The 16,450-nt window shown below is 53.5% G+C and overlaps 1 protein-coding gene across 1 annotated transcript in view; it reads left to right on the forward strand.

The window, feature by feature from the left end:
• COL22A1 (collagen type XXII alpha 1 chain) overlaps positions 1 to 16,450 on the forward strand; it is a 233,432-nt gene that overhangs the window by 83,558 nt on the left and 133,424 nt on the right. The window contains exons 12-17 of the mRNA XM_022555244.2: positions 156 to 209; positions 1,041 to 1,094; positions 2,153 to 2,206; positions 4,113 to 4,157; positions 13,396 to 13,449; positions 14,119 to 14,163. Coding sequence (XP_022410952.1) covers positions 156 to 209; positions 1,041 to 1,094; positions 2,153 to 2,206; positions 4,113 to 4,157; positions 13,396 to 13,449; positions 14,119 to 14,163 — 306 coding nt within the window. The remainder of the gene's footprint in view (positions 1 to 155; positions 210 to 1,040; positions 1,095 to 2,152; positions 2,207 to 4,112; positions 4,158 to 13,395; positions 13,450 to 14,118; positions 14,164 to 16,450) is intronic.

The following is a 16,450-nucleotide window of genomic DNA, read 5'->3' on the forward strand; positions in this document are numbered from 1 at the left end:
GCCCAGGCTGCAGGTCTGTGAATTGCCCTCTGAGTCGTGGTGTCCTGGCCACAGGGCCTGTCTGGCACTTTCTCCGCTGCACCAGCATCCTGAGAACCTGTCTCCAGTGCTGTCCTCACCCTGTCCTAATTGCTGTTCTCTTTCTCTCGTCCTAGGGTTCCCTGGGCCTGCCGGGTCCCCCTGGGAGAGACGGCAGCAAAGGCATGCAGGTACGTCTGTTCCCACAGGGCAGCACCGGGCTTGGGACCTCCTGTCAGAGTCCCCTGTCCTCGAGTGGGGTGGCTTTTGCCAGGGCCAGGCCTGAGCTGGGACTTGTTTGTACCAGGATCTTCCCAGGTCCCTGGAGGCCAGCCCGATAGTTATAACGTCACCAGCAGCAGCCGTTGCCACCAGGCGTCTGCCACCTGTGTGTCCCTGGAAGCTGTTTTCTCACTTAGCTGACAGGCAGTCCTGCATGGGAGGTCTTGTCCGATGCCTAGACCTGGAACCAAGTCGAGGTCCAAGCTGAGGGGCTCGGTTCCCAAGTCCCCAGTTCACAGCTCAAGGAGTCGGTGAGACCCCAGCAGCCGCCCGCATGGCCAGCCGGCCTCCCTCTGGGGGGCACCCCGACTCCGCCTCTGCACCCGCAGCCTCTGAGTTGGAACACACTCTAGGACCCCAGGCAAAATGTGACCTCAACTCAGGCGGGTCAGTCTGATCCAGGACAAAGGGGCCCTCTTCTCCAGCAAGAACCCAAACGGAAACCGGCTCGGGTTCTTGGCGGCCCCTGATGGGCACGCGAGCCGCTATGCTTGTTCCACTGTTCTGTCTCAGCTGAGTTTTGTTGGACCAGCAGCAGGAGTGGATGGGGATTGAGGTGATGAACACCCGCAGTGGAGATCAGCTCCTTTGCTTGTAGAAAGGGTGTCTGGGGGAGCTGGGTCTCAGCTCACCGGTGGTTACATCATTTCCGTGCCGAGTTCTAGTTCCAGGAAGAGATGCCCCGGGTGCCTGGGCCTGTGTCCGCCGGGTTGTGACCACATGCTATTCTGTGTGTGCAGGGGGAGCCGGGAGAGCCAGGAGAGCCGGGGCTGCCTGGGGAGGTGGGTGTGCGGGTAAGTGTTGCTTTGAGTTATTCCTCTCATGTTCCTGGTGCACAGATCTTGATGCAAAACGAACTTTTTGGGTAACATTTCCTTAGGTGTAGAGGTGATGCCCAAATGGGTTCCCTACCTACGCTGCTCATGCCCCACACCCGGGCTCATGTGTGTATGTCCGCACATCCATGACGTTTCCTAAAGGCTTACGGAAAATGAATCGTACCATACTCTGCCATCTATCTTTTTTAACGAGAGGCGCATCTTTCCACACCAGTACGGATCGACACCACCCATTCTCTTAGTGCGTGTTATTCCATCATATGGATGTGTCGTAATTTACATAACTTTTCCTCTATTTGTGGTCCTCAAGGTTATGTCTAATTTCATCTGTTTTTCCCTAAAATCAGTAAATGCACACACACGTGTGCACGTGCACGCGTTTCTCTTGCGTATACTGTATTTTTATTTCAGTAGGCTAGATGACAAAAATTGGGATACCTTTGGCTGAGGAAAAGAACATTTTAATTTTAATAGCTTTTAACAGCTATTGCCCATTTAGTAGCCTAGAAATCATAGCAACCCATGGTCCGGGCAGCAGAGGGGCCTCCAGGCCCTGCAGACTGTCGTTGGGCTTTGTCAGGACGCGTCTGGGCTGTGCTGGCCCCACGGCTAAGTGTGAGCGATGCGCTGAGGGAATCAGTCATGTGACCGGGAGCTGTGCACATGTCCTGGCCAGATCCTGGCATGGCCGTGGGCCGCGGGGTACGTGGAAACGAGACAGCCGCACTGGCCTTATGATGGCTCAGCACAGTGTTTCCTGTTCCTCGAAGTCGAGCAGAGTTGCGTGTGAATCCTGGCTCCACCAGGCAGGGGATGGCACGAGCTCTGCGTGGGGCAGGGAGCAGCGGAGGTGGAGGGGTCTCTCGGGGAGACCTTGTGCGGGCGGCACGGTGGCACGTGGTGGGTGAGAAGCAGCCCTCTCAGCCCTGAACGTGGTTACCGACAGAGTGTGGCCTCTGCTCCTGCCTCTTCTTGCCATTCCCAAACCTTTTTTTGTGAACACGCTTCTGCAGGGACCCCAAGGACCTCCTGGACTTCCCGGACCTCCCGGCCCCGTCGGAGCTCCTGTAAGTAGAGGCAGCTGTGTGGAAGGGGCTCTGTCGCCTCTGCCAGGGACTGGGACCCAGGCTCTGAGAGGTCCTCATCCCACATCTGTACACAGAGGACATGGCAGTGAAGCATGGGTGACTCTTCTTAGACCAGAAATGCTTGCATGTTATGGTACTTAAAGGATCTCTTAGCGATCACATTTAAATGCACGTTCCCAGGGCCCCATTCCCAGCTAAAGCAACAGGTTTGTGTGGAGCCCAGGAATCTGCATTTTTACCCAGCAGCCCAGGTATTTCTGACACTTGACCTAAAGAAGCCATTTTTACCAATCTGTCTAGTCAGCCGCTCCAGAAGGGAGTGGAGTCTTTATTACAAATTTTCAGCCCCTAGAACAGTGCCAGACACATGGGATGTTTGGTGACCAAGTGCCCCATGAATAAACCGATGAACAAGTAGATATGGTATATAGTGAGCAAAGTGTCTTCTTGGGCTTCTAACCTTGTTTTTGGTTCTTGTTAAGAAAGATTTGAGATGATCTCCAAATGAAAGAAGCAGTGTTAAAGGTCCTTTTCAAACAAGGCAACCTGCATTGCCTCAGGGGCATTCAAAACCTCTGACCTCTGTGTATCTGACCAGATTATTTGGATGGAATTAGAATGGCCTGTATATCCAGCTGCCCCCAAAGGCCTAAGTGGTCTGCGGACCCTCTGCCTTCTGGGAAGGCATCCTGTGCTCTGGCCCTGTGCCTCTTCTCCAGGCACCAAAGATGTATGTATTATTCCTGGGATCCACAAGCAGGCCTGGGCAGTCTGCCCCCTTTAACTTCTTTTTCTTAGAGCATCCAGGAAGGGAGAGGAGAGAGAGGGGACACAGGGCATTCACCGAGTAACACAGGACATACTCAGGCCTCTCCTGCAGGGCCATGCACCAAGCTGCATTCCTGCCCGGGAGAAGCCGTGCTTCCACCAGTGGGGGTGCTGGTGACCCGGCATCTCACTGCACACCCTACACATCTCAGAGGAGCAGACACACGTGCATTCTGATCTCTGCACTGTAGTGTGGGGCAGTGGCCTTCAGGTAGAACTTCTGCAAGATTCTCGTGCAAACCAAGGGATTGATGTAGCCATTCCTTGGCTCACTTATTCAACAAGTGTTTATGGACATCAAGCGGCAGCTGCCCTTCCAGACCGTGGGGTGCGGCACTGAAGGAAAGGAGGCGCTGCCCTCATGGGGCTGGCATTCTGCTTGGGGGAGGCCACAGATGTGTCCTGTGGGGCTGAGTGCTCGAGGAAAGTGAAGCCTGGTGAGGAGGATGGACGGTAGGCGGGCGGGGCAGGGACTGTAATTTGAATCCTGCGGTCAAAGAAGCCAACACCTTGGCTGGCGTTTCCATCGCATCTGCTCACAGAGGGGAGGGAGTCCTTAGTGCAGGTTCTAGGTGTTGCTCCTGAGGAAGGTGGGGTGGATGGAGGGTGGGGCAGCAGCCCTGTCCCTGGGGGAGGTGGAGGAATGCGGCTTAAAGGGGCCCAGAGTCTCAGGTTCAGTGTTGGGCTGCTCCGCCATTCCATGATCAGACGGAATCACAGGCTCTGGGTGGCAGTGGGGACTGACTCCAAGGCCACCTTCCTGCGACTGACCAGATGAGCTCAGGGACCAGGGTGGGTTCAAGTCTTAACAGGGAGAACCTTGATGATCCAGGCGGGAGGACCAGCCCCGGGAGCTCACGCCTCACGCAGCGGGGGGCCCAGATCGCTGCCCAGGCCTGAGGGGGGGAGTGCAGGCCGCTGTGCAGAGTGAGGCTGCACGGGAGACAGACCTTCACTGCCATCCCAGGCAGGCAGGCTGCCCACGGGCCTCAGACTCAGCCCAGAGAAGCTGGACGGGGCTGTCCTGTTACTCAACTCATCTTCCCCTCTTCCCCAGGGTCTCCATGGAGAACGAGGTGAAAAGGGAGCCCAAGGAGAAAAGGTATTGCCAGTCTGTTTCAGTCAATCAGTGCAGCTTTCCATAGACAGCGTGTGTGTGCACGTGTGTGTGCGTGCGTGCGTGCGTGCGCGCACTGGCGGGTGAAGCCTGGTGCAGAGGAGGCATTAGTTTCCCAGCCTTCTGAACGTAAGGTCTGGGCCCAGAATGCTGTGGGCTCGGTACCTGCAGGGGCTGCAGTCCCCTTGCAGAGACAGGATTTCGGGTTTCCTGGCCAGAGAGGTTTTTGAAAGAGCCTTTGGATCCGGACTCAGTTCCGGTTGCTGCCATGGACTCACATCTCCCTCGGCAGGTTGCACAAGTTCTCCACACCTCGATTACCTGACTCTCCCACGGAGGGAGGGAGCATGGTGACAGCTGTGGCCTTGGGGACCCACGTTTAGCCTCATGCATCAAGTGGTGTGACCTGACCTCAGCTGAGACTTGTAAACGCACGATGCCACCGAGGTGACGTGGTCAGGGCGGGCTGAGGCTGGCCGTGCCTTCGTAGTGAGGCCGCCGGGTCACAAGTAATCCTCAGACCAGATCCTTCTATGGGTGCTAAGGCCGTAGAAGGCTCGGGGTTCTGCTGGGTGGGGGTGAGGACCGCATATCCCCCCTGACCTCGCCAGACAGCAGCTGGCGTCGAATTCTCAGGAATCCCAGGCCCATCTGTTCATGGGGCTCCTTCAGATCAAGAGCTAGAAACTGGCCATGTTCCAGACCCTTTTTCAGCAGCTACCCTGTTCCATCTTCCTAGAGTACATGTTACTCTCGTTTTATAGGGAATGTCTAAGTTATTAAGAAACTTAATTTTATTTCAGTATATTTGGAAAATAGGGAAAAAACAGCCTCTAATTCCACCATCCTGCTACAACTGCGGTGGCCAAGTCCCTGTAGGACTTGTTCTTGTGTGTCCCGTGTCTTCCTATATAGTCACACGTGACATGTTCTGCTTTGCATCCGTCTTGTCTCTTGTTCCTGCATGGAGCCTCTCCCCAACATATGCTGCTGTAGACTTTTACGATTTATCTTAAATGGCTGCACAGCGTCCCATTGTGTGACTAGACCGTGATTTATGTGCCCGTTCCCCTATTATTGATCACTTAGGGTTTTTTTCCAGTTTTTCATGATTAAAAACACTGCTTTGGTGACCATTTTTGCACCGATAGCTTTATTTTTCAAATTTAGGATGGTTTCCTCAGGCTGCTCCCCCAGAAGGGAGGCTCCAGTCAAAGGAAATGAATGTGTTGTGTGGCTCTGGAAACACGTGGCCCCGAGGCTTCCCAGAAGGCTCCTCAGAAGGAAGGAGGGGGCAGAGGCTAGCATAACGCCCCACCTCAGCTCCAAAGCATGGTTTCTGTTTGTGTGGATATTAAATTTTAATCACTGTAGCTTAAAAAGTGAAATACCTTACCCCATGGCCATTATGAGTTGCGTCTCTTGGTTCTTTTGAGAGATTTCATGTGGCTCCGTGCGTTTGGTTACAGGTAGAGCGCCTCTCTGTGGCCCCCTGCTCCTTCCCTTTATAAGGTAGAGTCTTGAAAGTGACACTTGGGATAACTGAGGATCCAGGCACAGGGCTTGATGGGCAGCTCTGGTGCACGAGGGAACAAGGTTCTCATTTGAAAGGCCCCGTGGGAACAGGCAGGGTTTGGGGAACGGACCCGGCAGTAGGGCTGAGCTCCAGACCAGCAAAAGGGACCCTGAGACTCCATGGTCAAAGTGCGTGCGTGGCCGGCTCACCAGTGATTCCGGCCAAAGGCCCAGGTGCGCGGACACCCCCCTGGCTGTCACCTGTGGGCACAATCAGAGACCCAGGCCTGTGCCCTGGCCTCCAGGCCTTCAGTGTCCCGCCAGCCGTTACTGAGTGCCCGGTGCCTCACGTCCTGTGCTGACGGTGGCAGCGCCAGTGAAGACTGAGGACAGGCCCTGCTTTCGAGGCCCCAGGAGTTCAGTGGGCCACACGGATTCACAGGGTCAACTCACTTTGTGGTCCTGTGAGGTGTGCAGTGCCCAGTGTACAGCCTGGAGCGTGGACAGCCCTCCGTAGGCCTTGGCCAGACCAGTCAGTGAATAACAGGTGAGTCCTGTGTCCTCAGACCAGACCCCCCCATAAGAAGGATAACTGGTGAATCGAAGGTGTGGGAACCGAAGCAAAGGACAGTAGCGTGGACACGGCTGGGTCGTGTAAGGACAGGAGGTGGATGCAGCCCCCCAGTAGCTCCGGGACCTTGCATCAGATCCACGTGCAGTACTGACACAGCACTGCAGGGCACAGACACCCAATGCTTGATCCCCTGGGAAGGGCTCCCCGCACAGAGGGGTCAAGGCTGTGGCTTTGCCGCTTGCCTGAGGCCCGGGGCTGGGCCAAGCCTGCCGTCACGGCATCTGAGGACCCACGGGCAGGAGCTCGTGAGGGTCCCCCACCCTCAGAGGACTCTGCTTTGCTTCATGTGGGGACCACGTGACACCAAACACCCTGGGGTCCGGGAGACATGGGCTCAAGCCGCGCAGCACTGATGTGGAGTGTGCAGAAGGAAATTAGGAAGGGAAAGAAGCCTCCTTACTGGGCCTCAGTCCCCTGCATTGTAAAATCGCGGGTGGGATCTGGATTGAGCCAGAAGCCTGTTCCCAGCCCTTGTTCGTCATCTGGTTCACACGCAGTGCCTGGGGTTTCCGGACGCACCTCCCACAAGTGTCTTCTGCCTCATGAAGGAATATGGAAGGAATCCTCCCAGTTGAAGCTATGTTTTAAGTGCTTTTTTTTTTTTTTTTTAATGTGCTGGAAAGGACCCAAAAAAGTAAAAGCATAACTTCAGTCCTTAAGAAGCCTGCAGTCTGACTGGGAGCATGTGAAAAGTTAAGTTGATTCATCCATTCATTCCCCAGTCATGCACCCACCCCCCGGCGCCCAGCTACAAATATTTTAAATATTTGTGTGACCTCCTTCAGCTCTCTGCTCAAGCGCCACTTCCTCAGAAGTCTTCCTCGGTCCCCAGGCCTGTCCCAGAGCTTGCACGTCCGTGCCCCTGGAGCCCCTGTGGTTTTCACCCTCATGGGTCACGTGTATCACATTTGTTTGCCTTTCACCCCCAAACACGCCTGTAGCCCCCTGGCAACTTGAGCACGCTGCTCACACCCTGTTCACCTCATACACCTCTGGGGCCTCACGCCCTGGGGTAGTACCTGACACGGAGCACCTGGCCAGGCCTCATCTACGGATGCGCTGGGCACCAGGTGAGGAGTGATGCAGGAGCCAAGGTCGGACTCGGATTACAGAGGACCTTCAGTAACAGGTGTGTGAACTTGGACTTCTTTAGAGATGCGTAGGGTGGATTTAGAAGATGCATTTTAGCACTTAGGCTTAGGTGAAGCCTCCGGAGTGGATGAGATGGTGAACAGGAAGCTGCATGGACCACGTCATGGAAGCCAGGAAATGTCACCGACAGAAAGCAGAGCAGGGACACTGCGCCGTCCGAAAGATGGTCTCCTGAGCTCCCTGGTCGCAGCAGTTTAAACTGAGCTTCTGAGGAATTTGCATTGCCCAGGGTTTCAGTCGAGACTGAAGTACAGAGCTGAGGACTCTTCGTGGGCCTAGGGGGAGCCAGCTCTGCCCCAGAGGAGCTGGGCCGGCCACTTGATGTACCGGAGCCTCAGGTTCTCATCTGCGGAATGCAAACATGCACAGCCTCCCTGAATCTTGTTGGAACCTTGGATGAGACCACAGAATCAAAGTGTCCAGCACATAACTGACACATCCACAAACATTCGTGTCCTTTCCCACCTGTGTTTCAGGGAAAACTCAGTCTGTACACTCAGTGCTTTGTTCTTCCCAAAGTTCTGTTTTGAAGTAACAGCCTTTTCCCATATAATGCTGGGCGGCTTGTCCATTAAGCTTTTGGAGTCTTAAGACTTTTTTCCCAGCCAAGAAACGCGGCATTCCTGTCAATGTTCTAAATTATCAGATCTGGAAAGGACCGCAGATAACCCTGGAGATTTCCCGTTATTGTCCAGAGGGAGGAACTGAGCCCAGAGGCGATGTGTTTCCTGATGCAGCCCATTATAAGGCGAGCAGGTGCTGGAAACGTCTCACTCCCAATCTGGGCTTTCCCCGCAGGACACACGCGGCTGAACAGTCGACATTCCCCGGGAACTGTTTCTTCAGACCGGCCACAGCCCTGCCCCCTGCAGGCGCCACCTTGCAGGGAAGCTCGGGAAGTGGGGGCCCACCTGCAGGGGAGCCCCAGGAGAGGAAGTCCAGCCGGTGACCCATCAGCCTCAGTCTCCCCAGGCTGCACCAGGCAGCAGCATCGTGGCATAGAGGAAGCCCTGCACAGTGATTCTGGAGCCAGTCTGCCTGCGTCTTCAATCCTAGTTCTGGGATCTGCAAGCAGTGTGGCCTTTGGAGAGTTTAGTTTAACTTTAACTCTGAGTCTCAGGTTTCCTCAGTGCTGAGAGTATCTATTATGTAAGGCTACCACGAGGATTCAATGAGTTAGTATCTGTAAAAGGCTTAGAGCAGTGCCGGGCAACACATGCCATATTTATGGAGGGCGGGGAGTCAGAGAGAGAGAGATGGAGAAAGAGAGAGTATAGAAACAGCCCGACAGAGAAAGATGGGGGCGTGCATAACCTGAGCCCTGCGAGCTCAGCTTTGGGTCTGAGCTCCGGCTCCCTTGCCGACTTTTCTCCGTGACCCTGGGGAGAGCTGGTTCCTTCTCTGCACCTCCGTTTCCCCATCTGTCAAACAAGAAGCCTGGGCTGCATGATCTCTTAGGCTCCTTTCCAGTCCTTATATCTGATGAGTACTTAAAACAGCTTATTTTCTCGTGAACCTCTCAGATTTCTTAAATCAGCAAGAAGGAAGTTTCCATTTCCCCTTGAGACAGGCGCATCCCACTGTCTGGCTTGGCCAGACGTGGAGCTGGGCCAGAGAGAGCCAGTGGCCACGCATCGCTAGGCCACCTCCATCAGCCACGTGGCAGGGCCTTCTCTGGGAGGTGGGGGCCGGGGGTTAGCCCTTGCTTCAGGCATCTTCCAGAAGGTGCCTTGCAGGCGCAGCGAGCTAGTGATTGAGGGGCAGTGAGGCCCGAATGGATTGTCCAGGGGCTTTTGGGCTTGGGGCAGTTGGCAAATGGTACAGTGTATCTAGTTAGTCACAAAGAGAGGAGTCCACTCCCTAGGGGCCAGAAGTTGGACACAGCGGCCCCGGCTCTTCTATCTGGAAACCGTGCTTCCTACACAACTTCGGGTGGGTGAGTGTGGCAGTCGAGCTCCTGAGGCCCCAGGGAGGACGTTCCAGGGGTCCTGCCCACCCTGGTTTGGGACTAGGGAAGCCCAGGCTTTGGGGGCTAGAGTGAAACGGTCAGAGCACCAGCTTTGGAATCAACAGGACCAGTCTTACCCTGGCCCTGCCTCTGTCAGCTCTGGGACCTCACACCAGCTTCTAGTCTCTCTGACCTGTGTCCTTATCTAACATCTAGAGGTAACACCATCTGTCTCAGGAAGTGACCCTGAGGATCCGATGAAATTAGTTGTGAAAGCAGCTACAGGACTTGACACCCGGTAGGCACCCCCTGAACGTTTAACGAAAGGGAGTGGGAGTTTTGAAGGGACTGTGGCCATGGTGCATCCCGCCCACACCAGCCCCCAACTCTGTCTTACGATGAGTCGTCAGTAAGACCATGGCCTTCAATCCACATAGCTCTGGAAGGGCTGGCAGTGTTGCCCACCAGGTGTTACTGGGATGAGTATTTGTTGACTTTCTCCTGTGTGCTGGGTGCATGTGGTTAAATCTTTATGGAGCAAGTGCCAGGTGGAAGAAGCACATCACACACCCCCTCCCGCATTAAATGTGCAGAGGGACACGGAGATTTCAGGGTCCTCAAGACTAGGCAGCCTAGATGGCAGGGGCTGTGGGCGGGTTTTGTGCTTTAAGCGGGTTGCGTGTGACCTCTGCTGTCAGAGACCTAGAACAGCAAGTGGACCTGGCCTGGGGGAGCCCCCGCCCCCTGCCCCCTGCCTTCACCGCAAGCCCCCAGGATTCAGACAGTGAATACCAGATCCTCCCCTCTTGAGCTGTGTGAGCCAGGATGGCACACTTAATCTCTGAGACTCAGTTTCCTTTACTGAAAGCAGGGACAGTGTGTCATAGGGTTGATGTGAATTTTAAAGGAGATAGTGTGTGTTCAGCTCCTGGTACCCAGAAGATGCTGCAGACACGGATTGAGTCTGCTTTGATTTGCATATTCCAGGCTTCTGGTGGGCTGTGCTCGCGCTAGTTTGAACGCTGACCCCATGCTTCCCTGTGACTTCCGCCCCACCTCCTGTCCCAGCAGGGCTCGGAGGGTGTTGCAGTTAAAGACCCGCTCGGAATGCCGTCTTCTGTCTTCCGGCTCCGTCGCCATCCACATCTCTCTGCCTCTTTGTCCCTCGGCTCATCTCTGTCCCTCGTCCGTCCTCTCCTGCTCATTCCCTCCCTCTCTCATCCCCTGCTCCTGGAGGCACACACCTATCAGCACCCCAGTCGCACCCCTCCTGCCCCACTCTCTGTGTGCTGATCAGGGAGAGAGACCACCGATGCCACGTCCAGCCGAGCCCGAGCCCTGCACCCTGCAGCTGTCCTGAGTGGCAGCTGGGAGAAGTCTTGCCTCCGGGCTCCAGTGACCTTGATGAGTAAGCGCAAGGCTGTTAAGAAATAGGGACTTGGGCTGCGAGGTAGGACTTGTGAAACAGTGCCTGGTCAACACTCCTTCCTTTGCTGAGCCCTGTGGAAGTGCCCCGGGGGACGTTCAGTAGGCTGGCCCGCCACGAGGAGAGCTCTGGAATGGAAGTCCAGAGGCCTTGACTTCAGTCCTGGCTCCATTGCTAAGTTTCTGTGTGACCTTGGACAAGCTCTACCTCCTAAGGTTGTCAGTTTCCTCCCCTGTAAAATGAGGGGGTTGGCGTTCTTGCCAGATCAGCTGCTCTGGGAATCAATGGAAGAGATGCTTGGGGGCCCCTGCTCAGACCCCATGGGGTGGTAGACATAGAAGATTGAGGGTCAGGGGAATCCAGGTTCTGGTGCCAATGCAGTCACACCTCACTGGGGTAAGTGGCTTACATCAGGGCCTCCGTTTCCTCATCAGAGTCATCCTCAAACCTGCCAACCCCATAGCGTTCGGAGGAAAAGAAGATGCAGTAGCACACGTGGAATCACTTGGCAGAGAGAAACTGCAGGCAGCTCTCCTCTCTGTTCACCCCGAACTTCGTGTGATGGAGGGACTTTAAAAGAGTTAATATATGAGTGCTTGAAAATAGAAACGCGTACATCATTGTTCCAGGATTTTAAAATCATTTCTGAAAGCTAGGAAATATATATGGTTAAGTTTACATAGATGCAGAGTGGAGGGAAGCTACAGTGCAGCCTGCAGAACAGGAAGAGGTGCTGGTCTAAGTCAGTGGATTTGGGGAGTCAAGGGATCCTTGGACAGTTGTCAGTGATTAACTGAGGCCCCGCACTTAGAGCAGCAGAGTTGGGCGTCTCCTCCCCTGACCTCGGCTTGAACTGTCCAGTGGGAAGCATCAGTTTTTGCCCCCAGATTGAGAGAAAGAAGCCCCCCCTTACCCTGCAGTCACCAGAGGTGGGCTGGGTATACAGTTAGCATCCGCAGGCAGGCACCCAGGACCAGCAGAGCAAAGATGAGCAGAAAACCAGGAATCTTCACTTATTCAAAACAGCATCCTGAAAGACACGCCAACATTAAAACAACAAAGAAGGGGGGCTTCCCTGGTGGCGCAGTGGTTGAGAGTCCGCCTGCCGACGCAGGGGACGTGGGTTCGTGCCCCGGTCCGGGAAGATCCCACATGCCGCGGAGCGGCTGGGCCCGTGAGCCATAGCCGCTGAGCCTGCGCGTCCGGAGCCTGTGCTCCGCAACGGGAGAGGCCACAACAGTGAGAGGCCCGCGTACCGCAAAAAAAAACAACAACAAAAAAGGAAAGAAAGAACTTAAGAAATATAGGGAAGTAGAAGGAGAGCTCAGAATCCTTCCCTTGTGCAGTGCTGCATCATTCAGTCGTGTCAACTGGGGCCACACTGCCTCTCCAGGCTGGGCTCCGGGGACACAATAATGCAAAGAGTAAACCCAGCCCGTGTCCTCCTGGGGGACGGGAGAGAAGGGTGGTCACGTGGAGAATAAATGCGAATTGGATTAAGAGCTGTGAGGGAGACACATATGAGACCATGCTGGGGAAGAACGGGACGTGGAATCCGGACTAAAAGGCCAAAGGGGTGACGTTTACATGAGCCCTGAGGGCACGGAGGAGCAGCAGACAGCGGCAAGCATGGCCCTTGGAAACGAGAGAAGCTGCTGTGATGGAGGCACTGCAAGAAGGAACCTGGGCCGCTGGAGGCTGTGCCACAGGCTGTTGATACCAGCATGAACGCACCTTTTGGAGGGATCTCTCTCCATCAGCCGAGCTCTTAGGGCCCAGCTGGGAGAAGGACACTGGACCCGGCGAGTCAGCCATGAGGGGAACACACCAGCACCACAGGCATGGCTTGGAGGGGAGCACTGGTACTTACCCAGTGGCCGTCATAAGCACGCGCTTTAGGTGAGTCACCTCACTCCTTAGTCTCCGTGTCTTTCAAAGAAGGGATAATTTTCATCCCCAGGAAACACAGTCAACAGAAACGTCTCAGAGAGGTGAAGCAAGTTGCCCAAGATTCCAGAGCTAATAAGAGATTCACACCTGTGTGAACATAAGCTGATGGGTGGAGGTTGTGTGGATGGTAGCCCACTGTGCTCCAGCAAATTAACTCTTAGGTCTGTACCATGCACTGCGAACAGTGGACGTTTATACACACTTCCTGGGTGGATGAATGATGTGTTAAATGTGTCCACAGTTTTATGAGCTGCGTTACAAGCCCCGTGCATTTATTATTTTTTTTGACCCCCATGTAGACCCATGAGATAAGGAGTCTGTGTGGTTCAAAGAGGCTGTGTGGTCTTCACTTGGTCACAGATTTAGATGAGAAGCAGAGATGGGAATGTGGTTTCCCTGACCTTTAACTTATGCTCTTTGACCCCCAATACACATAAACTCTCGGCTGCTGTGTGTGTGTGTTTGGCTCTCCTGGTGCCTCGTGGAGAACAGAGCATGCTCGGGAGCTAAGGGCCTTTGCTTGCCTTTCCTCTTTTATGACATTGACCCCGGGGATGTCCCTCTGTTGTTCATTTCTTCTCTTTCCTTCTTTTGCCAGGGGGAGAGAGGCCTGGATGGATTCCCCGGGAAGCACGGGGACACTGGAGAGCAGGTAGGCAGGCATTGGCTCCGGGGGCCGGACGGGACTGGGGCCTGTGCAGAACTCGTAGGGCCTGGGGGCTGTGGCCTTTGTCCTACTCGGCTGGGGGTTCCAGGAGGGTTAGCAACCAGCCCCCAGCTTACGGCCACACGTGGACTCCTCCACGCCAGAGTGGAGGGATTCCAGAGAACACACCACGTTAAATCCATTCTCACCTCCGCAGTACGACACGTGATCATTAACGTAAAGGCCATGGGCGACGCGCACGTGTTCAAGGTGCTGTATTCAGTGCAGCCCTGTCCCCGAGAGTAAAAGGTTACTAACAGCCCTAATGCTCATCAATAGATACAGGAGAATAATATAAAATTAATGTGGAAATTAACAGAGCTTCTAATGTCCTGATGTGATATTCTCTGAGATACACTGTTAAGTGGAAAATAAAGGCAAGTGTAGGATGGCGTGGGAAGATGCGTCTATGAGTCCAAAGGGGACCACATGGAGGTGGCATTGGGTTAGTTGAGGAAGAACTTTCTAGCAATAAGTGCAGTCTGGGAAACCTTGTCAAAGGGGCCCTGTGCCTTCTGGGGAAAAGGCCAGGTACAGATTTGGAGGTGCAGTGGCCTCAGCCTCTTCCTTCTCCACTGCTGCCCCTGATGGCCTCCCTTTCCTTCTTTCCTCCAGGGAAGACCCGGCCCTCCTGGCGTGCCAGGGCCCCAGGGAGAAAAGGTAAGCCAGGCCCTGGGGTGACAGATGGCTCTTGACAAGCAGGTGTGTGAGCTGAATGAATCAGGGCCTGGGGGGTGTGTGTTGGAGGGCCCAGGCTGGAGTTCTGGGAACAGAGTGCAGACAAAGGTGGTGAGTCAGGCATTAGAACTCAGCCTACAAGAAATTTCTGGTTATTGTACTGAAACATGTTTTTCTACTTTTAGGAATAAAAATCTATTTAAAAAACAAACAGAAATCCCTATTCTATAACATCCGGACATGTTAAAATATCGTGCTGCCCTTAAAAGGCTTTTTGTTCTAACGCAGAATATGAACAAGCGCAGAAGGAAACCGCACAGACGCCTTTTCCTCTCTCCTTTTCTCCTTCTCTCTTCTCTGCAACATTTAGTTGTTGTTTTTTTTTTAAACCAGAATTATACTCCTGAAAATGTGCTAGATATTTCATAAATAAAAGAAGGTTTTATCTCACCCTGCTGGTCATCTGTTTTAGAGCTTTTTCACAGCAAGGCTTAACTCACTGAATTTGCGCTTAGGATTTCTTTATCTCAACAGAAAGAACTGCATGTAAAATTTCTTTGTAAACTGTGAAGTGCGGTGAAACCGTATGAAGGTAATAACCTTCCCAGGCGTTCAGGGTCACAGAGGGAAACTAAGAAGGTGTGCTGTGTTCTGGATTATAGTGGGAGGAGTCATGAAATAGAGCCCTGCATTTGAGTACAAGAGAAAGATTTTCTTCCAGATCTTAGGCCCTTAGGAGATACATCAGACTCTGGGTCTGAGAGCAGCTAGGAGAGAGGTTGGGGGGGAGCAGGAGAAATCCAGCTAAACCAAGGAGGGTGAGACCAGGGATGCCGCGCTTCTCAGCATCACACTGCAGGGTTCAGGTGAAGGTCACTGCCCTATCCAGACGAGTTCTCGCTCGGCACATGCTGAAAACAAAGGGAAAGAAAAAGGCTGCTCTCTGACTCTTTACCGAAGCAGACAGGTTATAGTTATAAATAAATAAAAAGATATACAAGCTAAAAAAGCCTCTGTTTAGGAAAGGTGGCTGGAGAGTATTGATCTCTTTCAAACTTGCTCACTTGGGCTTCAATTCTAGCTGAGTTAATTATTCTCTCTCGAAGTATTTTTAGAGTTGAGATTTACATTGTTATGTTATCCTAGTGTCAGGGTTTTAATGTATTCTTGCAGTTCCTTGACAGGGGATGCTAAATCCTAAAATAAATAGTTTATTTCAAGTCCTGAAGAGGGAATGTGTCCTAAAGTTTGGATCCAGGTGACAACTCTTTCCCAGTACTGTGTGTGTGTGTGCGTGTGCGTTATAAATTCCAGCCTTCCACTTGATTTACAGAGGTGCGTGGCCCCTCCTGATTGGTAAGCAGCTGAGTTGTACATTGCTTGTTATGATGAATGCAGCAGAAATGGGAAGACGCGGTCAAGGGTCACGGTATGAAATGGGGCATTCAGTGGAAGAGTCGAGAAACCAGTGGTTCTCAGGTGATAGAATGCGTCTTAGCTCATTCTGAGAGAACATCACTGGGACAAATCTTAGCTGCTTTACAATTTGAGAAAGTCATTGGGACCATAGAGCTGACCTTTTAACCCCCCTAACTTTACAGATGAGAAAACAGAGGCCCAGAGAAGTAGGCTGGCTTGTTCAAGACGCCACAGTGGCTACAGACCAAGGTGTAGAGATCTACCTGCCCGTACGATGATGCACCACAGACCTCAGTATCGGGGGATGCTCTACCTATTCTGTATTAAGAGTTTTAATGGATTGACTCCATGGTTACATTAGTTATCTTCTGCCGCATAACAAATCACCCTGAACCTGGGAAGTGTGGTCTCGCCCAGCTTCTGACGGTCAGGAACCTAGGAGCGGCACGGCTGGGCTCCTGTGGCTCAGGGCCTCCCAGGAGGCCGAGCTGTCGCCGGGGTGTAGTTATGTCATCTGAAGAATCCACTTCCAAGCTCACTCACAGGGTGGTTGGAAGCCCCAGTTCCTTGGTGGCCATTGGCCTCATTACACGGTCCTCTCCCTAGGGCTGCTCACAGAAGTGGAAATCACTTCCCTAGAGTGCGTTGTGAGCTCTCCGAGACTGGGGTTTGGCAGGGGGAATCCACAGTCATGTTTTAGAACCTCATCCTGCAGCAGTACCTATGACTTCTGCTGTGCGTTACTGGCCACATAGATGAGCAGTGGTACAGCGTGGTCCCGCACAGGATGTGAATCCCAGGAGGCAGGGGCCATCTTGGAGGCTGACTCCCCCAAGGGATAAAATAGATC

Source organism: Delphinapterus leucas, chromosome 17, assembly GCF_059928025.1.
Source record: "Delphinapterus leucas isolate spDelLeu-1000000601 "Yukka" chromosome 17, BTC_Dleu_Yukka2, whole genome shotgun sequence".
Taxonomy (NCBI): Eukaryota; Metazoa; Chordata; class Mammalia; order Artiodactyla; family Monodontidae; genus Delphinapterus; species Delphinapterus leucas.